General features: G+C 34.2%; 1 protein-coding gene across 1 annotated transcript in view; it reads left to right on the top strand.

Moving 5' to 3' along the window:
- Positions 1 to 23108, top strand: part of LOC110648200 (exocyst complex component SEC8) — a 61192-nt gene that overhangs the window by 2536 nt on the left and 35548 nt on the right. The window contains exons 3-9 of the mRNA XM_058135801.1: positions 136 to 348; positions 2030 to 2203; positions 2465 to 2569; positions 3041 to 3150; positions 3552 to 3719; positions 22720 to 22852; positions 22991 to 23097. Coding sequence (XP_057991784.1) covers positions 136 to 348; positions 2030 to 2203; positions 2465 to 2569; positions 3041 to 3150; positions 3552 to 3719; positions 22720 to 22852; positions 22991 to 23097 — 1010 coding nt within the window. The remainder of the gene's footprint in view (positions 1 to 135; positions 349 to 2029; positions 2204 to 2464; positions 2570 to 3040; positions 3151 to 3551; positions 3720 to 22719; positions 22853 to 22990; positions 23098 to 23108) is intronic.

Genomic DNA, 23108 nt, shown 5'->3' with positions numbered 1-23108 from the left:
TTACTTTACAGGCTTGCAAGTTACAATGTAAGCTACACTGCATATACTCCTTAGGAGTTCTTTTTTTATTTTTATTTTTTTTTAATAATTCTTGTTTGTCTCAATTGTCGCCTATGTGCTTTTTTGCAAATGCAGTATTTGAGGGGGGAGCTTTCACAAATAGATGAGAGTTGGGCTGCTGCACGTTTTGATTCATTACCTCATGTTGTCCATATTTTGACATCAAAAGATCGTGAAGGTGAGGTCCAAATTTTGAAGGAACAAAGTGATGTTGTTGAGGAGGTTGTGGATGAAGTGGTGCATGCTTATCATAGTGGGTTCAACAAAGCAATTCAAAATTATTCTCAGGTGTCCTAAAATTCTTCTCCTTGATTAATTTTAATAATTTGTATTTGGTCAACTTTCTGGATTTATTGCTTTACTGTATCAATGAAACAATTAACTTCAATTTTGTCCATTCTTTTCTGAATGTAGTTGTTATTCTTCTGCATGCTTTCAATAAAAATTCGTATGCTTATTGTCTCTTGAATTGGAACATACACACTGTTCTGGCGTTATTGTTTTGTGCATGTGGTTTGAATTACATTTGGATTCTCTTACCACTTGGGGATGTTAAAATATGGCACTGGCCTTTCCTTCTGTTTGGTACTGCTGTTCGTCACTCCTGAACCAGCAAATAGAATCTCATGACTGAATTACATGGGTTGCTACTACTCTTCTTAGAATCCAATATAGATAGGGAAGCTTGGTTGTTTTCCTTTTCTTTTAACTACATAAAAATGAGTGTGAAGTTATTGAGGGAAACTGACTTTGATTTAATTATTTTATCTTCCTTTTGCTTATTTTCTTAAACTAAATTTGTGCATTCCTGGCTTCTTGAATGTTGAAGTTAGCGAAATTTTATCTTTGGCTTTACACTTGAGTTCCCTTTGGGATGCAAAAATAGTGAATGCTATTAAAGGGAAAAATGGGGGTGCCAACTTATATAGGGTATTGAAAGAATATTTATTTAGAAAAGTTGTTGGACTTGTCTGTATCCAAAAATCCTTTCCTTTTTGGACAAAAAATTTAATGTATTTAGTCATCCATCCTTTAGCAATGAATGGGAGAGAGAGAGAGACAATCTCTTCAAAAGTTGCAAACATAGAGAAGGATTAAATCTAGCACTTTTTTATTACAAGAGTATGTACCCCTCTAGTGCTTCAATTCATTTTTAAGTGGCCTTGCAGCGACCTGAGAAACGTCTGAGATTTGAGCCCAAGTCCATGTTCCAGAAAAATAATCTGTCTAGGACGCTTTGTTGAAGTTTTGGTCATAAGAACACTAAGATAACAAAATAACTTTTTTTAAACTGTTCTTTTAATAGCATCTAAAATGGTGCCTTTTTTTTTTCTTTCCTGAAAAGCAGTTTTAGCCCTCTAATCTCAATGCCAAATAGGCACTAAAGGGGCTTTGTATTGGTACTCTTCGAAGAGCTGACACATTGTGCTTCATTTTGAGTTTCTAATGTGAAAAGAATAAAAATCTAGGTGAGAATATTGAGATAAATTATAGGCTAGACTTGTTACCCTTGTTCTTGTTAATGTCTTTCCTTGACATTTAAGATTCCTCATATGTAATTGGTTTTTATCTGGGGTTTATTTTCCCTACTTTCTTTAAAAAATCCTTAAATTTGTTTTCTTGGCCAATTTATTTCTAATTTTTTACGTTTTATTTTATTAATCTAAAAGTCCCATATTGTGGTATTAACTATAAAGCCCTGATTAATGCCTTTGGTAAATGTTGGTAAATTATTGATTGATGGATGGTCAAGGGGCATGGATGAAGCAAGTGAAATCATGGACTGGGTTTGTTTTGATTGTCATGAGTTTTGCAGCAACATGTTTGGTTGAGTGCTTTATCTGCTCACAACTTAACCTTGTAAAGATCCTATATATGTTGGCTTCATCTGTTTTCCATTTCTTTGAAATATGAGAAAAGTAGAGTTGGCTCTTATATTTTGTATTATCATTCTGTTATTTTCCTTCAGATCTTGCGGTTATTCAGTGAATCTGCAGAAAGTATTGTCACACTAAAGGTCGATTTGGCTGAAGCAAAGAAGCGTCTTGGCACCCGGAACAAACAATTGCATCAGCTATGGTATCGGTCTGTTACCCTGCGGCACATTATCTCACTACTGGATCAAATTGAGGGCATAGCGAAGGTTTGTCTAAAGTCACCACCGACCTTTATTATGAATTGCACTATGTAGATTTCCTCTGCTGGCACATATGCTTAAGACTTTTTTTTCCCTTCTTTTAAGGTAGACTCAAATGTGTTTTCCATGTCTCTCAACCTGTACCCAGCCTTTTGTACTCATTGTTAGCACAACTGTGTTCACAGTTTATTATTTCCACATCAAGATCTGGTGATTTTTAATAACCTTTTTGTTTGTTCCCCTTTTTCTTTTTGTTTGGTGATTCAGGTTCCGTCACGTATTGAGAAACTCATTGCTGAAAAGCAGTATTATGCAGCAGTTCAATTACAAGTTCAGTCAACATTGATGCTTGAGCGAGAAGGTCTTCAAACAGTAAGTTCACAAATTTCTTTTACTAACTGTCATGGGAAGAGTCTGTGTCCTTTTATTCTTTATTAGGTTTGATTCTATGGTCTGTACCTAAGATATTATAAATTTAGCACCACCTAGCTTTAGTTAAAGCCTTGGGGCACCAATTCTATACTTATTTTAATGTTTAATAATAGATGTGCAATTCAACATCGTAAGTCTTCAATTAATAAATTTATCTTTGGAATTTGTTTCTGATTAATATCCTGTCCATTAAAGATTGAATTGTCAGCGAGCACATGCATGTGGTGAAGCCTTTTGTTTCCTAGTCATTGGTCTAGAAATAGGAGTTATTGAAACTTTGTTCATTTGATTTAGTTATTTTGTTTTTACTTTTTACATTGAGTTAATCCAAGCATTGAATGCATTTTAGGATGACTTGGTGAACATAATCGTTGTGCATGTATAGTAATTAGTGTAATCCATTTGCCTCAGGTTGGTGCTCTTCAAGATGTTCGGTCTGAGTTGACAAAGTTGAGAGGAGTTCTTTTCTATAAAGTTTTAGAGGATTTGCATGCTCATCTTTACAACAAAGGAGAGTATAGGTATCTTTTTCTCCTTTTTCTCTTCTTGTTCTTTTACTCATAAAAGAATTTTAGCCCAGACTCTTTAGTGTTATGCTATGCTGTAGAAGTATTAGTTCCATTGACCAGTTTATTTGTCAGTTTATATTTTCAATCTTGGGACTGAGAGTTGGGGGGTGGCCAAACTATTTTCAATGATGCACATTCTTGCTATGTAGCATACACATGATAATGTGACTTACTATTTGAATTGTGTAGTTATTGAATTAATGAAAACTCATGGCATTTTTGAGAAATTTTCTCTTGTTGTGATTGGTCAATTAACTAGCTTTGTAGATTTTTTGAATCCCATGGAAAACTATATTGAAAGATATTTTTTGAAGAATTTATTTGTGCTTACTCTCAGTGTTTTTTCCCTCCAGCTCAATTGCCTCAAGCATGAATGAAAGAGATGATGAATTGCCAACCACCACTGTTGTTGCTTTTACAATGAGTAATTCACAATCTTTATCACGAAGAACCAGATTAATGAAAGGTGACAATCATGGATTCATTGAAGGATCATATAGATCTGGTTCTGTTGATGGAGGGTGAGGTTCCTATATGTTCTTTATCTAATTATTTGTTCTTTTGATTGCCATAAATTAAGCATTTATTTAATTTAGTGGTTGAGGCTAGTGTTTAATAGTAGGGGTGGCAATTTGGGTTGGTGGGTTCCGTTCGTGTTGTGTCGACAAGAACAAGAATATGATTAGGGTCAAAACAAACATGACATGATTCAGAAATCGTACAAAAATCTAAACACAAGCATGACCTTTCTATTTTATGGTTATACAACAAGACATAATTAATAGTAAAACTTGGGTTAATTCAACTAGACCTGTTTAAAACAATTTGACAAAATCGACTCGTTTAGCAGGATTTGATATGACTTGATCCATTTAACATGATTTGACATAACTTGAACAATTTAACCCAATTTGACACGACTTGAACAATTTAATATGATTTGATACGACTTAACATAACTCATTCGACATGTTTTGACCCAATTCAACACTTTTAATCTATAAAATAATATATTACATGAAGTTTACAAATTAGTTTTAATCATGTATAAATTTAAAAATATAAAATCTAACATTAAATAAGCAAGTGATATCTTAACATTTAGATAATCAATATTTTAACTAAAAAATTAAAAAAAATTAATATGAAATAATATAATTTATAATTTGTCGCACAAATTTACAAATTTACTATACTCAACTCAACTAAGCTTTTATCCCAAAAATTTAGGGTCGACTATATGGATTCGCTTTCTCCACTCTAAACGATTTTGGGTTAAATCCTCAGAAATGTGTAATGCTTCTAAGTCATGTTGTATTCCTGTTCTCTAAATCAATTTAGGTCTATCCCTTTTTTTTTTTCTATCCTCTAACCTAATGTGCTCTACTTGTCTAACTGGAGCCTCCGTATGTCTACGCTTCACATGACCAAACCATCTCAATCTCCCTTCTCTCAACTTATCTTCAATTGGCACCACTCTTACCTTTTCTCTAATACTCTCGTTACGGATTTTATCTAGTCTAGTATGGCCACTCATCCACCTTAACATTCTCATCTCTGCAACTCTTATCTTAGACGCATACGACTCTTTTAGTGCTCAACACTCACTACCATATAACATAGCCGGTTGTATGGCTGTACGGTAAAATTTTCCTTTCAACTTATTGGGGATCTTACGATCACATAAACGGGTAATAAATTATACAAACCAACTATGTGTTAATAAATAATACAAACCAACTATTCAACTCAACTCAACTAAGCCTTTATCCCAAAAATTTGGGGTCGGCTATATGGATTCGCTTTTTCCACTCTGAACGATTTTGGGTTAAATCCTCAGAAATGTGTAATGCTTCTAAGTCATGCTGTACTACTCTCCTCCAAGTCAATTTAGGTCTACCCCTTTTTTTCTTTCTATCCTCTAGCCTAATGTGCTCTACTTGTCTAACTGGAGCCTCCGTATGTCTACGCTTCACATGACCAAACCACCTCAATCTCCCTTCTCTCAACTTATCTTCAATTGGCACCACTCCTACCTTTTCTCTAATACTTTCATTACGGACTTTATCTAGTCTAGTATGGCCACTCATCCACCTTAACATTCTCATCTCTGCAACTCTTATCTTAGATCGTAAGACTCTTTGATGCCCAACACTCACTACCATATAGCATAGGGTAAAATTTTCCTTTTAATTTATTGGGAATCTTACGATCACATAAAACTCCGTGGCACGTCTCCACTTCAACCATCCGGCTTTAATCCTATGACTAACATCCTCCTCACATCCCCATCTACTTGAAGGACGAGCCTAGATATTTAAAGTGATTACTTTGGGACAGTGCCACTCCATTCAAACTAACTCCTTCCCTATCACCGGTTTGGCCTTCACCGAACTTGCAATGCATGTATTCTCTTCGTTCTACTTAACTTAAAACCCTTTGACTCTAGAGTACTTCTCCAAAGTTCTAGCTTCCTATTGACTCCTTCTCGTGTCTCATCTATCGAACAATATCATCCGCAAACATCATGCACCAAGGAATACTCTCTTGTATATGTTTTTCATCTAAAACTAATGTAAAAGGTAAGGGCTTATGGTGATCCTTGGTGTAATCCAATTGAGATCGGAAAATCTCTTGTGTCCTCTCCGCACAATAGTAGTTGCTCCTTCATACATATCTTTCAATACTTGTATATACCTAATAGATACCCTCTTTTGTTCTAACGCATTCCATAAGACCTCTCTTGGAACACTATCATAAGCCTTCTCCAAATCAATAAAAACCATGTGTAGATCTTTCTTCCCATCTCTATATGTCTCCATCAAGCTTCTAATGAGAAAGATCGCTTCCATATTTGAACGACCAGGCATGAAACCAAATTGATAGAGAGAGATAGAAGTATCATGACGTAGTCGATGCTCCACAACTCTCTCCCACAACTTCATAGTATGGCTCATGAGTTTAATTCCCCTATAGTTTGAGCAACTCTGTATGTCTCCCTTATTTTTAAAAATAGGTACTAAAATACTCTTCCTCCATTCATCAGGCATTTTCTTTGAGTTTAGAATCTTATTAAATAATTTAGTTAACCATGCCACTCCCATATCTCCCAAATACTTCCACACTTCAATTGGTATTTCATCGGGTCCACAGGCTTTACCTACTTTCATTCTCTTAAGTGCTTCCTTTACTTCTAAAGATCTAATCCTTCTAGTATAATTTACATTCTTTTCTATTGTTCTATAATCTATATTCACGCTATTTCCATTTTGACTATTATTAAAGAGATCATTAAAATAATTTCTCCATCTTTCTTTAATGTGCTCATCTTTCACCAACACTTTTCCTTCTTTATCCTTAATGCACCTAACTTGATTGAGATCTTGACATTTCTTTTCTTTACTCCTTGCTAATCTATAAATATCTTTCTCCCCTTCTTTAGTTCCAAGTTTCTCATATAACTTTTCAAAGGCCTGTGCTCTTGCTTGGCTAACTGCCTTTTTTGCCTCTTTCTTTGCTATCTTGTACTGTTCATATGCCTCATTATTATCACATTTAGGTAATTTCTTATACCATTCCCTTTTTCTCTTCACTGCCTTTTGTACTTCCTCATTCCACCACCATCTCTCTTTTGAGGGTGGTCCATGTCCTTTAGACTCCCCAAGTACTTTTCTAGCTACTTCTCTAATCTTTGATGCCATCTGTATCCACATATCATTGGCCTCCATATCTAGCTTCCATACTTCGGACTCAAGAAGCTCATTTTTGAACTTCACTTGCTTTACTCCTTTGAACTCCCACCACTTTGTTCGAGCTACACTATTTCTTCTGACCTTACTTGAATTGTTCCTAAACTTGACATCCAAGACCACCAACCTATGTTGACTTGTTAAAGCTTCTCCTGGAATGACCTTGCAATCCTTGCATAGAGCTCTATTTGTCTTCCTGGTTAAGAGGAAGTCGATTTGGCTTCTATGTTGCCCACTTTTGAAAGTCACTAAATGTGACTCTCTTTTTATAAAGTAGGTATATTACAAAGTAATAAATTTCTAATATAATAAATGATTAGTCTTATATTACTAATGTATTGTTTTTTAAAAATGTTATTTGCAAGTTGAAGGGTCAAAATGAGTTGGCGAGTCAAAATGGGTTAACGAGTCATGAGTTGACACGTGACACGATATGATTATTGTCGTGTTATAAATGGGTCAACACGATTTCGATACGAATACGAATAAGTTCAACCCTAATTCTCTATTTTCGTGTCATATTCATTAATTCATGTCGTGTTCGTAGATCATGTCTAAAATTGACATCCCTAAATCAAAAGTTGAGAGCTCAACCACTAAGTTGTGGGTGTTTGGTAACCAACAAATATCAAAATATAGATATTACAAAAAATCATTAAAAATTATTCATCAAGTGCATTTTTAACATTTGTAATATTCATATGCGTTCAAGTAGCCAAATAGACACCACTTCATGAAAACCATGAAAGGAGTAATTAAAAATGAGGCTAATGATCTAAAATATCCTGAACTTTGTGTGCTTTTTCTATTGTATTCTGTACCTTTAATTTTATCAATTTGGTTAATAAGTTATTGATTTTATTTCAATTATATACTGTGTTTAAGGTGTGTTGCTTGTATGGCTCTGTGATAGAAGACAAACAAAGACATAACTTGATGACTTGGAATAAGTGGTTTCAGTTGAGTCCTAATAGTCATCAAGGGGTGGTGTATTGCAAAATTTTCTTTCATAAAGCTACGTAAATGCTTTTACACCACCCATTGGTGGCTTTTAGAGCTTAAAGACCCTATATCATTTGAGTTAATGATTTTTATTCATATTGGAATTACATGTGAGCTGACATCCACAACAGACCTATTGAATACAATTGAAACAAAATCAGTAACTTATGAACCAAATTGATAAAATTAAAAATAGAACATATAATTGAAATGATGCATACAGTGGAGTATATATAGGATCATTAGGCCTTAAAAAAGAAATAAATTAATAATTTTGTACATATGAATGCATATATACACTAATCATTTATTTATTTTATTGGAATATTGCTTATGGAAATAAGTCCCACATTGGGAGTGTACAAGAAAATTAAAGGGCATATGATTGTTGGCAAACAAAACTAAAATGGCTTCGGCCATTCTGGTGATGGGAGCCCAATTAAGCATGTAGCCTGTCAGTTTGATATTCATACTCCTGGGTTCAAAATTCAACATGGTATTAAAGCTGGTTAGGACCCGTTTTCAGTTTCAGTTCAATTTCCTAGTATTGCTGCTGTGTTTCAATTTCAAGTTTCAAGTGTCAATCAAAGGTCTCTGTTGTCACTTGAGGGGGATTGTTGGAATATCACTAATGGGATTAAGTCCGACATTGTTAGTTTACAATAAAATTAAAGGGCATATAAGTGTTGGAAAATCAAATCAAAATGGATGAGGAGCCTAATTTCAAGCCTGGTTCAGCATGTAAACTGCCAGTTTGATATTCGCACTCCTAGGTTCAAAATTCAATATGTTTATTTATAGGAAAAAAAATTAGGAAAGACCAATTCTTGAACTTTTGAACTTTTGTGTCTTGTCTATTGAGTCCTTGTACTTCAATGGTGTGCTATTGAGCTTGCAAACATTTTAATTTGATGAAATTGAGAACTTTTTTAACAGAAAGAATAAAATTAATTATTAAAAGTTTGCCATTTTTTTAAGCTTTAACTTTTATAGAGTGGATCCATTAAAACTTAAAAACCAAGAAAATAGAAGAACAAAAAACATTTAAGGGAAACAACAGTTGAGAGAAAGGCCAATGTCCTTCCATTGGGCCATGATGCTAGTGAACCTTGAAGGTTAAAGTTGTCCTCTCTAACCTCCTTTGGCCCCCATTATTCTTCATTTGGCTAGAATTGTTGGAAAACTAAAGAAAATTGCATATTGTAGAGGATGATTAGAAAATTTTACAACCTTCGATTTAGATTACTTGAGGAGAATATCATTGCATCACTGTCCTTTCTAAGGCCTCCAAGAGGGGGAAAACAACTGGCAATTTTGCCTTCATAGATTGATAGTGAAAGGTGACACCAAACATTCACACACAAGTTTTGGTCGCAAAAGTTGTAAAATTGATGCCAACAAGGTAATTTTTCTAAAACAACTTGATGCATTAAAAAGAAATTGTGATAAAAAAGGCTAAATCATTCTACACTTGAAACATCCTTGATTCACAAGGAAAAATAAATCTGTCTACTAGATAATGAAAGAACAGAAATTTTATTTTAAACTCTCTCACTCATAATACATGGAATTCCTATTTATGAGAGTAGAAATACTAATTATTCTTGGACAAGTTTACTAACATAGAAATCCAGAAAGCTCTAGGAATACCTGAAATACAAGGAAATTAAACCTAAACTAAGTTACTACAATTTCAAAAAATAAACTTTCAGGTTCACACTTTATAAATTGACTATTGGTTATGGTCGGTCGAAAAATTAGTTCTCTTTCATGTTATAAATAAAATCATTTGTAAATTTATGTGAAGGTGTACAGTATTTATTTTAAAAGGGTGATGCTATTTCCACAATTTGAATAGCTATAAGCATAGTCTAGTACTTGTTATTAACTTAATTGGACAAAATTATTCTCATTATATATATAATTATTAACTTCCCTTTCTTTCCTTAATTCAATTTTGACTTTCCTAATACAAGCTTCTTTTTTTTTAATTGCCCTTAATTTCATGTCAATGATCATTACATCTTTCCTCCTTTCTTTCCTTTGTCATCTTCTCAATTCTTTTCTCATTAATAATCAAAGCATGTACCTATCTTTTCTCCTCCAACAAGTCTCCTATTCTTTATTCATAAAATCGTAACCAAACCGAAATAAATCTGTTTGGTTTGATTGTAAACTGTTGGTTTTGAGTGAAAGCCCAAGTTTTGCCATTTCACCCCAAACATGTCGTTCCAAACTCTGCGATTTTCAACCCAAATTCCTTCCCCCCCCCCCCCCCCCCCTCTCTCTTTTTTTTTTTTTTTTAATTCTCAACACACATTGCACAATCACAAATTTCACAATTCATAGATTCCTAGTTTAACATGAAAAAAAAAATCCAAAATTTTAAAGAGCAAACCTCAATAACTCATACAAATATAAATATACCAAGAATCAATTAACAATCCCAATTGCGAAATTTGCATTCAATTTCAACAAATTCAAAAATTCAATAATCAAATCTCATATAAATTCAACAATCTAGATAACTGCCCAAAACTTAATAATCCATGCTTGTGAAACAGATATAGCGAGAAGCGAGGAGAAGTTTGCCACAGAATTCCTGAGTTAGGATTTCTGCTTCGAGAATGGGACATGAGATAGTAGAAGAAATAAGGATGAGAAATAGAGAAAGAATAGATGAGAAAAGAATAATATTTTCTTTATCGATCACAATTGCTTCCTTTCTCATGTTATGTTTATATTTATAGTCGGCCTCTCAATTGTTACAACAAAGCCCGACTTTTCTAACAACTTTAGTTGCTAATCAGTTACAAAGTCCGACTTAACAACCTTTAGTTATTTCCCTTAGCTCCTATTCTTCTTATTATCATAACAAAGACCCATATGAGATAATACAAAATTGTAAGAAAATTACCTGAGAGATAATAAATTAGAACATCAAAGGAAAAATGAGAAGCAAGATGTGACATTAACAAGCCTAAGAGATTGTGAAATGACAAATTGCGATGAATAATAAGCCAAAAGCCACAAGCAAAGGGCACGTACGACGACAAGCCATTGGATGGGGTGAGTAAGAGGAAGATAGTGTGGTGGGCAAACCGCAAACCAATTGAATTTAGAAAGGTCGGAAGAGAAGTTAAAACTCAAAAAGTGAGAAAGGGGAAGGGAACGATCAAGAATTGAAGGAGAGGATGAGTGTCGAGGAGAGGAGACTGGAGAATAGAGAGGGGCAACTTTTGTGTGACATGACGGGTGAGGGGTGTGATTGAGGCAAACAATGAAGGTAGGGGAGGGATATTTTGCTTTTATACCTAGGTAAAACGACTATGTTTTATGTGGAGGGATATATGGGCCTGTTTGATTAGTTTGTGTTTTCTCATTGAATTATCTTTACCGATTAATTGAATTTCTTTAAATGTAATAGCCAAAGCTGAACTAAACCATTAAAACAACTCATTATTTTCTGCTTTAAGTTGTAAATTTAGAGTCATTGATGCATTGCAAGTTTTATCATCTATTTTTTCTATTTCTGCCAATAAGTCAAAGACATACTTCCTCTGAGATAATAAGATACCTTTATACTTGTTATAACTTCAATACCCAAGAAATACTTTAACAAGACCAACTCTTTTGTTTGAAACTGGGGAAGGATTGTAGGATTAGATATCTACAAAATTACTCCCAGTGATAACAATATCATTCACATAAACTACTAGCAGGATTAGGTCAACTTAGAATGCCTATAAAACGTTGAATAATCACACTTACCCTTTTGCACACCAAACTCTTGTACCACCCTACTGAATCTCCCAAGCCAAGCTCAAGGACTTTGTTTCAAACAATAAAGGGATTTGCAAAGCCTGCAAACTTTATCCAACTTCCCTTGAGGAACAAATCTAGATGGTTGCTCCTTATACACCTTCTCTTGAAGATCAACATTAAGAAAAGCATTCTTGATATCTATCTAGTAAAAGGCCAATCATGCATAGTTGCCAGAGAGATAAACAAGTGAACGGAAGCTAGTTTGGCCACATGAGAGAATGTGTCAAAGTAATTAACGCAATAAGTTTGAACATACCTTTTGGCTACAAGGTAGGCTTTTAATTGAGCCACAAAATCATCTAGATTCACCTTCACTATAAATACCCATTTGCAATCAATAGCTTTTTTATTGGTGGATGAAGACACTAGTTTCCAAATACCATTAGCATCTGAAGTCTCCATTTGCCCTTTCATAGTAGCACACCAACCTGAATTGGACAATGCCTCAACAATAGTTTTCGGAATAGAAACATAGTCTAGAGAAGTAACAAAACAATGAGCAGAAGAAGACAAATGATCACAAGAAACAAAGGATGAGATCGGGTAAGTATGTTGACATTTACTTTTATGTAGACCAATATGAAGGTCTAGGTTAGAATCATGATCGGTGAATGGATCTTCTAATGAAGAAGCTGGTGGAGGTCCTGAGTTGAGAGTCGCCAATCTCCTGGAATAGACATGGACAATAGGAGTCGAATAATCGCTGGGATAGATGAGGTAGGAGGATTTTGAGCACTGGACATTTGTTTGATAGTACATACCAAGAAATCATCTTCCTCCCCCTGTCTCTTATAAATAGATGATAGAGAAAAGAATGGAATAGACTTAAAGAATATAAAATTTTCTTTCAATGGGAAACAAAGATTTAGACGAAAACAAAATAGTACAAGGAAGTTTACCATTAAGGACAAAAGAATGAATACAATTAATTAGAAAGCAGGATGTAGAAATTGCATTGGCCCAAAAATATTTAGGAAGTTTCATTTAGAAAATAAGAGCTCTAGCTACCTCAAGAAGATACCCTTTTTCGTTTAGCAACGCTATTTTGGATGGTGTATTAATACATGAGGATTGATGAAGAATTTCGTTTAATGTCATATTAATCTAAAGCTTTCTAAAATATATTCTTTGGCATTATCATTTCTCAATAGTCGATATATGCACAAAAATATTAAACTGAGCTTTGATTTTAGTACAAAAGGCACAAAAAATGGAAAATGACTCAGAATGATTCTTAGTAAATATAATTAGGTGACACGAGAGTAATCATCAATAAAAGTAACAAAATATCTAAATCCAGTTTTAGAAATAACATGATAAGGACCCTAGACATCATAATAGGCTAACTCAAAAGGGGAGGTAGTGTAGAGGCCTCCAGACTCACGAGTTCTACCAATAATCTGTTTTGTTATAAGATCCCGAAATAAACAATGGTTGCGAAAGAATAAAACAGAACAATTTAAGGTTTGGGTAAGTTTACTAACAGAAAGTAAACTAAAGAAGAACTTAGATAGGCACAAAACAGATGACAAAGAAATAGATGTTGTTAGATTTGCCTTTTTGGAACCCATTACACAAGTAGACCCATCAACTAAGGTGATACAAGATGGGGTTGTGTCGGATTGAAAAGCCAATAAAAATCTAGAATTACTTGTTATATGTTCTGGAGCATCAGAATCAATGACCCATTTGGATGAGGAAGACACAAGGCGTGTAGTTGATTTACATGACTTGTTGATATTAGTAACATAGAATTGGTAGGTTTTAATGATGCCTGATAATGAGAAAACTGTGCAAATTTCTCAATAGATACTAAGATAATTTTATGAGAAGATGAAACCATCATAGACTAATTTTTTGAGAAGATGAAACCACCATAGACTCCTCAATTGCCATATTTACCATTTGAGATTGTTGGGATTTATTTTGAAGTTTCCAACATGTTCTTTTTGTATGTTTGTGTTCATGATGGTAGTAACAATTAACAAACAATTCCTCCCGAGGCAGCTTCCCCACTTTGTTGATTACACGTTTCTTAGTTGCTATTGACTCCTCCCTTATTCCCTCCTTTATTTCTCCTGCCATCCAGTTTCATTACAGCTAACAAGAGCAATATTAATAGACTAGAAAAACTGAGAATTTTCCCGTATGAAGTATTCTTGTGAGGGTATCATGTAAAGATGAAATCTCAGAATTGGAGAGAATATTAGATTTTGTTATCTCAAATTATGAAGGTAGACCAGATGACCTAACTAGATTCTTGGCCTAGGATGTTAGTGGGTCATTTCTAGAAATATAGTATCTGAAAAAAAAAAAAGGAAACCAAAGAGTACAGAGCAAATTGACTAAGATATAGCTCTGATACCATGAAGAGAATAATTTTCCTTGTATTTCATAATGATTTGATACGTGTATATGTACAATTTTCTTCCTATAATTATGCTATCTAAATAGGAGTATAAATCTTTGTGATTATGCTGTAACATGCTAGGAATACAATCCTAAATAGGAGTACATATGTGCACTAGTGCTGAGAAGGATTTTTGGAGCAAAGAGTTTTTTTTTTTTTTTTTTTTTTTATATATATTTGAGTATGTATTTCTCTTGTACACTATTCCTATTTATATACAATGGTCCTGAATACAAAAGAGGAAGATATCTACATGAAGGAAAAAAGAAATACAATACAATACAATCCCTTTAATTTAGGGATTTACAGTCTAGTAGGATTTCAACACTCTCCCTCAAGTTGGTTCATGTATGTTACACATGCCCAACTTGCAAACTAGAGTATGAAATATCTTGCTATTCAAACCTTTAGTAAACACATCGGCCACTTGTTCTTTGGAAGTCACGTAAGAGACACTAAAAGACCCATCAACTATTTTCTCTTTATAAAGTGATGATCAATCTCTATATGTTTGGTCCGATCATGTTGAACTTGGTTATGAACTATATTGATAGCAGCTTTGTTATCGCAGAATGGGGACAAATTGTTTGTTTCTAATAAACGCATTTTCTCTATCAATTTCCGCAATCACAATAACTCACATATACCCTGTGCCATGGCTCTATATTCTGCCTCTGCATTGGATCTTGCTGTTACATTCTGCTTTTTACTTCTCCAAGTGACTAAATTGCCATCAATAAAAGTGTAATAACCTAATGTCGATCTCCTATCATCGAGAGATCCGGCTCAATTTGTATCTGTAAAGGCTTTTATTTGGAGATAGCCATGCGTTGCAAAAAGAAGTCATTTTTCAAGTGCAGAATTTAAATACCTCAAAATACGAAAGACAACGTCTAAGTGAGGTTTTCGAGGATCATGCATATATTGGCTCACCAGGCTTACAACATAGGCTATATTTGATCTAGTATGAGAGAGATAAATCAATCTCCCAACTAACTTCTAATATCTTCCTATGTCAACTGCCTCCTCAATTCCAGCTTGCAGCTTCTGATTAGCTTCAATAGGAGATTTTGCTAGCTTGTAGCCCAACATGCTTGTCTCATCTAAGCGGTCTAATATGTATTTCCTGTGAAAAATAAAAATCCCTTTGTTTAATCTGGCAACTTTTTACCTCTACGGTGTTTTATGAATAGGGTATCACCGACATTACTTTGATAGAACTCAAAGGAAATCATGGCCTTACTAAATTTATCAAACCATGTTCTTGGTCATTGCTTCAAGCCATATAGTGCTTTTTTCATTCTACAGGCTTTTTCTTTGGTCTTTTCACCCTTAAACCTTGACCCTGAAGGGATTTTCATATACACTTCTTCTTCTAAATCTCCATGCAGAAAAGCATTCTTCACATCAAACTGCTATAGGTCCCATTCAAGGTTTGCAGCACATGGCAGCAGGATCCTGATTGTATTCATTTTAGCAATAGGTGCAAAAGTCTCTTGATGATCCACCCCATAGATCTGAGTAAATCCGTTTGCCACTAACCTGGCCTTATATCTTTCAATGGAACCATCTGCTTTATGCATTACAGTGAACACCCATTTGCATCCAACTAGTTTCTTTCCCAGATCCCATATCTCATTTTTTGCCAAAGCCTTCATTTCTTCTACCATTGTTGATCTCTAATTTGGATCAAGGTATACTTCATTCCGATCCTATGGGATAAAAACAAAAGAAACAAACAAGACAAAAGCTCTATAGGAAGGAGATAAAGAATCATAGGAAATAAACTTGGATATAGGATGTTTAATGCAAGTCCTAACTCCTTTTCTGAGAGCAATGGGTATATCAAGATCATTAACAGAAATATTAGGAGTATCAAAAGAACGAGACTCACCACATAATTCTCTAGGCTCAAAATGTTTAGGAGCGGAATCCAGAGGTTCTGATTGATAAGTCATATTATGCTCAATGGTTGTATCTGTTTTATTCCTACGAGTGTTGGTTCTTAAATCCAATTTATTTAATTTCTTTATGGTTTGAGATTGGAGTTGAGGAACTGATGGTAATGGTTGGTCCTTATCCTCAATGATATGATTGGGTTCAAAAACCATCTCCCCCTGGAAAGGTAAAATAGACGCCTTTTCCTTATTATGCTCCTCCTAAAGAGGTGGCTGGAAATAAGGTTCATATTCTCTAAAGGTAACATCTATACTTACAAAATATTTTCTAGAGGGAGGATGATAACACTTGTAACCCTTTTGAGTGCTAGAATAACCCACAAACACACATTTTTAGGCCCTAAGTTCTAGTTTCCCAACATTTGATCCATGAACAAAGCAAACACACCCAAAAACCTTGGAAGGAATAGTATATGAATTCTTAACCTTGAGAACTTTCCAGAGGACTCTTAAAGTTTAGTGTGTGAAGGGGCCTTCGATTAATAAAATATGTTGCAGTAAGAATACCATCCCCCCAATATGATGTGGGAAGGTTCATTATAAATATGAGTGATCGAGACACTTCAAGTAAATGCCTATTTTTCCTTTTAAATACTCCATTTTGTGCACTTGTATTCGCACAACTAATTTGATGTAGGATTCCATCAGACTCTAAATAAGTTTGAAAGACTTTATTCATATACTTTGTCCCATTGTCAGTTCTTAGAATTTTGACCGGTGCATTAAACTGGGTGCAAATTATTTATGAAATTGTTGAAAACAAGAAAAAACTTCATATTAGGATCTCATTAAATAAACTCAAGTTAACTTAGTGCATGTGCAGCAATCAATAAAAGTGACAAACTATCTATAACTAGATAAAGAGGTTTTTTGAGCAGGACTCCATACATTAGAATGGATAGTTATAAAGGGAACCAAAGTTTTATTATTTATTGAAGGATAAGAATTTCTTGTGTGTTTGGCAAGTTCACAAGCATCACAAACTAACACTTATTTACATTGTCTAAACAAAATGGGATATAATCTTTCTAAGGTTGAAAAAGAAGGATGTCTTAATCTCCTATGACATTGAATGATCTCCTGATTAGCTCTTATTGAATTTCCTACCAAAGCTTTGGGGTTTGAGAAACCATTACTATCATCTAGCAAATACAAGCCATCTTGCAATCTACCATTGTCAATCATTCTCTCTGTTTTCAGTTCCTAAAACACACAATGGGTAGGGAAAAATTCAACTTTGCAATTAAGGGCTTTAGTAATGGAGCTAACAGATGAGAGGTTAATAGGAGAACTGGACACATGCAAAATTGAAGCAAGATTTATAGTAGGAGTACATTCAATAAAACCTATTGCAGAGATATTGGCTAAGGATCTGTCCGCTATGCGGACTTTTTTTTTTTCCTAAATATGAGGAATAGGTTTTAAATTTATTTGAAGAGCCTGTCATGTGCTTGTTTGCTCTATAATATATAATCCAAGGAGATTTTTCAAAATTAGCAAGAAAAGTATTACCTGATATAACAAAATTAGAAAAAGCAACTATGGCAGTTTGAGATTCTAACTGTGACAGCAAACACCTCAGGGACTATACTTCTTCGTTGAGAGGTTTCCAGTGGTGGCAGTAGGAGCATTGTTTTCAGAAAAATTTACTGTCTTAGAAACATTTACTTGTGGTCTTGCTGAGCTTATCTGTTTACCTCTATGCCCTTTGGATGGGCGACCATGTAGCTTCCAGCAATGTTCATTAGTATGCCTTGATTTCCCACAGTAATCACAGTGTAAATGATCGTTGTTTGATGGACCATGTGAATGTTTTCGGAGGAAGCAGCTACTAACCCTGCCTTGTCAGTAGGTAAAGAGTGGATCATGACACTTCTCTTGCTTTCCTCCTGCTTTACATATAAATAAGTTTGCTTTAGGAAAAGTATGGGATCCTTACCAAGCACTTAGATCCTAATCTGATCATACTCTATGTTTAATCTAGCAAGGAAGTCATAGATCTGTTCTTTCTCAATTAATTTTTGGAATTTAATAGTATTAGCAGTACTGGTGGCTTAAAAGCCTTGGTAATAGTCTAGTTCTTGCCACAAACCACTTAATTCAGCAAAACATTGAGCAATGGTTATCTCGCCTTGTTTCATGTTATGAACCTTGTTCCATATCTCATAGATCTGTGCGTTATTGCCCATTTAGGAATAAGTTTGAGATACAACATTCCAAATAGCAACAATATTATCCAGAAGCAAATATCCACGGGCTATTTGTGGTTGCATTGAATTAATTAGCTAAGACATCACTAAAGAATGTTCTGATTCTCACTGGCTATAAGTAGAACTTCTAGCTTCTGGTTTGGTTTTGACTCTAGTGATATATCCCTGTAGCCCTTTAGCCTGAATCAACAGTGAACAAGATTTCGACCATGCAAAATAATTAGTACCATCAAGCTTTACGGGGCTAATTTGTAATGAGAGGTTATCACTCATATGGCTCATCTTTGTTTCAGTAAATTCCTTTTTTCCATTAGCCATATTAAAGAATCAGATCAAAAAAGGAGGAAACGCAGCAAAAAAAAAAAAAATTATCAAAGTAACAGCAGTAGAGAGGGAAAAACTAAACCCAAGAATCAAAAGTGCAAACCAAGGTGAGAAACCGGTTGGGAAAAGGCGCAAAGACCTAGGGAGATTGTCAGAGGAGAAATCTGCCCCAAAAAAACCCCAGAAACGGCAACACGCGCTGGCGCGTGGGATCGGTAGCAGAACTTGTGATGTAGAATAAAGGGAAGAAAAATAAAGAACTAGGAGAAATTAAGGACCAATCATTGGAAAAGAGAAGTAATTTTTAATAATTTTATTTAATTTCAATAATAATCGTAATCCAAAGCTATTGAATAATAAAAATTAGCTTTATGTATAGAGCTTATAACCTTAATCAAATTAGGAATTGAAATCCTAATTTAACTCTAATTAGGAATACTAAATAAGATAAATTAGAAAATAATAAACCTAGTAATAATAAAATTTTTAAACAATAAAAACTCTTTAAATTTCTAATTCTATAATAATTAAAAATCCTAAATAAAATTCTAAACTTTCTATTCTGCATTATTCTCCTCTTGTTGGAAAAAAACTCGACCTCGAGTCTTGAAGTGCGAGAGAATCAAAATCTGCATCAGGAGAACAATCAACTCTTCATTCTTGTATGGTAGCGACAAGCTTGAAATCAAGCACTTCATACTTTCCTTTGCATCTCTTAAAGGATCTAGACAAATAAAATCAAGCTTATTAACCGTTGAAAAGCTCTTCAAATCATTAGGAATAACTTAATTTTCTTCAATCTCCGTTAAAGTTTCCATGGCTTGAATAGCCTCATCAGTTTCTTGCTCTAGAATAGGCTCTTCAACAAGTGTATGTTCAATACTCAAATCTTCAGATTCTTCAATTTTAGATTCTTTAAGTTGTTCCTTTTCAATTTCATCTTCAACCTCAAGTTGCTTTTCAAATTCAAGCTTCTTTTGTTGTTCTTCTTCTTGTTGTCTTGCTTTTTCAAGAATTTTTGCGTTTATATTTTTAATACTTTTTATTGTATCCAACTGTTCTCTCAATTGAAACAACTGTGCTTCTTTCCATGCTTCAAAATGTTCAACTTCTTTATTCTTAACTTGTTGATGAACCTATTGACGATGATACTCATTCTTACATTCTTCAAGTGCTCTCTCCCTATATTGTAAGATTATTTATATATGTTGATATTCATTAAATAAACTGTAAGGAGCATAATTAGGACTACTGTGTAAATCTATCAAATAAGATATTTCATCAAGTTGTTCATAGTAGTTATTGATTTCAGCTTGTGTTCTTTGAATTGTATCCCATAATTCATCTGATGATGCCTTAGAATCAGTAATTCCATTATGTAGTCCTTCATTATCGGTCCACCACATGGTATTCAAATTAAAGAAGCATACTTCATCCAAGAAAACTCCAACTTCTCCTTTTAGTTGTGGCACAATCTGCTGTTGGAGAGTGATGTGGGAGGCAAAGGAGAGCAACAAAGAATGGAATCCAGTGCAACATAACTTAAAGTAAGCTACGTGAGATCTACTTCAAGCTGTGGCGGATTCAGCAGTTGGATCTGACCAGACCTAAAAGGAATTGGTGCTAGGGACAGCGGATGGTACTTTCGACAATAGGGATGGGTAGATCGGCATTCGGAGAAGGGCTTGGGAGTCATATTGGAGGAAAATCTGTTTTTGACTTTTGGATTTTTTTTTTTTAATAATAAATAGTAAACTAGGCAATATATGTTTTGAAAGCTGAATGAAAATTTTGACAGGGAAAACGAAGGAAATTTTGAAAGACGTTAAAACACAGGTTGAAAGGTTTTTGAAAGTTTGCGAAAGCTATGGAAATTTAGATTGAATTTAGGCTCTGATACTAAAATTGATATAGAACAAAGGGAAGAAAAATAAAGAACTAGGAGAAATGAAGGACCAATCCTTGGAAAAGAGAACTAATTCTCAATAATTTTATTTAATCTCAATAATAATCATAATCCGAAACTATTGAATAATAAAAATTAGCTCTATTTATAGAGCTTACAACCCTGATCAAACTAGAAATAGAAATCTTAATTTAACTCTAATTAGGAATACTAAATAAGATAAATTAGAAGATAATAGACCTAATAATAATAAAATTTCTAAACAATAAAAACTCTTTAAATTTCCTAATTCTATAATAATCAAAATTCCTAAATAAAATTCTAAACTTTCTATTTTGCATTAACTTGTGGCGGCGTGTGTGATCACACGTGAAGTCGGACGACGAAGATTTTCTAGGAACAGGCCGATCCACGGAGGCTCTTTCCTCTGGCAGGGGTGGTGTAGTACTACTCCTTGGTGGTTGGTGCCTATAATCTTTCCCTAGCAACCCTAACACTATTTGCAGGAAACTCATGCCAAAAATTAATGGCAGAGCTTTGATACCATGTTGAGAAGGATTCTTGGAGAAAAGAGTTTTTTTTTTTCCAAGTACGTATTTGCCTTGTACACTCTTTCTATTTATATACAACAGATTTGAATACAAAAGAGGAAGACATCTACAAAAAAGAAAGAAGAAATACAATACAATACAATCCCTTTAATTTAGGGCTTGAATTTAAGGATTTACAATTTAGTAGGATTCCAACAACTAGTTGACTTCCTATAACAGCAACCACAATTGCCCCACTTCTTTCACTACCTGTGCACCTCCACATGACAAACTCTAAGGAGAATTCCTAACTCCTTAACCACAATAACCATCATCACCTAGCAAATAAAGAGGTAGACCTTTGTGAAATCTTTAACTCGTTCCATATTACCTCTTCAGGTATCTCTCATTTGTTCAGCCAATTATTTCTCTAAGTCATCTATTTAACATTTGCTTATGTGGCTAAATAAAACAAATTTGATAATCAAATTAAGATTGGATCAAAATCTATAGTCATACCATGATTAGGCACAACTTATGTTAATTAAATTAAAGATGTTTTTAATTCACCATCATATTGCTATGTTATTAATCTTTTTGTATGTCCGTTTTGAATGCACAAAAATAGAAGTCCACTGCAAGGAACAATCTTATCTGTTTTGAATGCATACAAAAATACAAGTCAAATGCAAGGAACAATCTTAACATTTGGGTGTGTTTGGTAGAGGGAAAAAAGGGGTTCAAAGTTGGAGACAAAAGGGTGCAAGTAAACTATAACCAGAGATATTAAAGGAAAGGAAATAATTTGATTATTAGGTTGTACATAACTACATATAGCAATTCAAGTTGTATAAATTGTCCCACCAATTTTAAAAGCCTTAATATGCTTAGTAATTTGATTATTAAATGAGTACAATTATACTGTTAAAAATAAAAGTACATCAATCTAAATTATTAATAAAGTTGTAAATGAGCTGGCTTCACAGCCTACAAACAATTTAGTTCACAAGTCTAGAAAGGTGGTAAGATTTACCTAGCTTAGGCTTGGCACATTTATTAAAAGGGCCTTAAGAGTAAGTTTAAGCTTGGCTCATTAACTATAACAGACAAGTTCAAGTGAGCTCAAGGGAGCTTTTTTCTAGCCAAGATTTTAGTAGTTCACAAGCTGTGTTACACAGTTGCTGCCCTACCCAATTTGATTCATAAATTTGGAACCAAATGTGTGCTTTTATTAATCTTTTGAAACATTTTATGGTTGCTCGATATCTTGTAATATTTGCTTTAAACAGTTGAGCCAACAGTCAGGACCCGTATATCTCTTGGTATTGTAATTCCTGTACTCTGTACAGTGTTTGGTTACTTTAAAGGGAAGAAAATCCTTTTAACTATTTTTGGCAATTCTTCCTGGTTAATAATCATCAATAATGGATTCTTGATCCTCTCACAGAATTATTTTCATTTCCTTGGTTACATATACCAAATACTTTCCTTTCTAAGAATTTGCTAGCATATATGAATATGCTATAAAGATTGATCAAGTTTTTATTTGATTATTCTTTGCTGTTATTTTTACTTCCCTTATATTTATGTCTTTCTTCCCTTCTCAGTTCGTCGTTGGATGGCCATGATGAGGAGGGTACTTTGGAACCACAGGATGAATCGAAGGACATAAAGAGTGGTGCACAAATTCCTCGTCAAGTACCACGTTGGCTTTCAAATTCCACTCCTGATGAATTTGTTGTATGGCACTATCACATTTCACATTGATTTTTAATGGTCCTTGTGTGTGTGTGTGTGTGTGTGTGTGTGTGTGTGTGTGTGTGTGTGTGTGTGCGCGCGCTCGCGTGTTTTAATGCTGGCTTTTACACATGAATGCAGGAGATAATAAAAAAGAGTGGTGCTGCACTTCATGTGAAATATTTGCAGACAATGGTTGAGTGCCTCTGTATGCTGGGCAAAGTTGCAGCTGCTGGTGCAATGATATGGTTTGTTATCT

Source organism: Hevea brasiliensis, chromosome 2 (assembly GCF_030052815.1).
Source record: "Hevea brasiliensis isolate MT/VB/25A 57/8 chromosome 2, ASM3005281v1, whole genome shotgun sequence".
Classification (NCBI taxonomy): Eukaryota; Viridiplantae; Streptophyta; class Magnoliopsida; order Malpighiales; family Euphorbiaceae; genus Hevea; species Hevea brasiliensis.
Note: the sequence above shows the minus strand (reverse complement) of the source record. Positions and strands in the feature narration are given on the sequence as shown.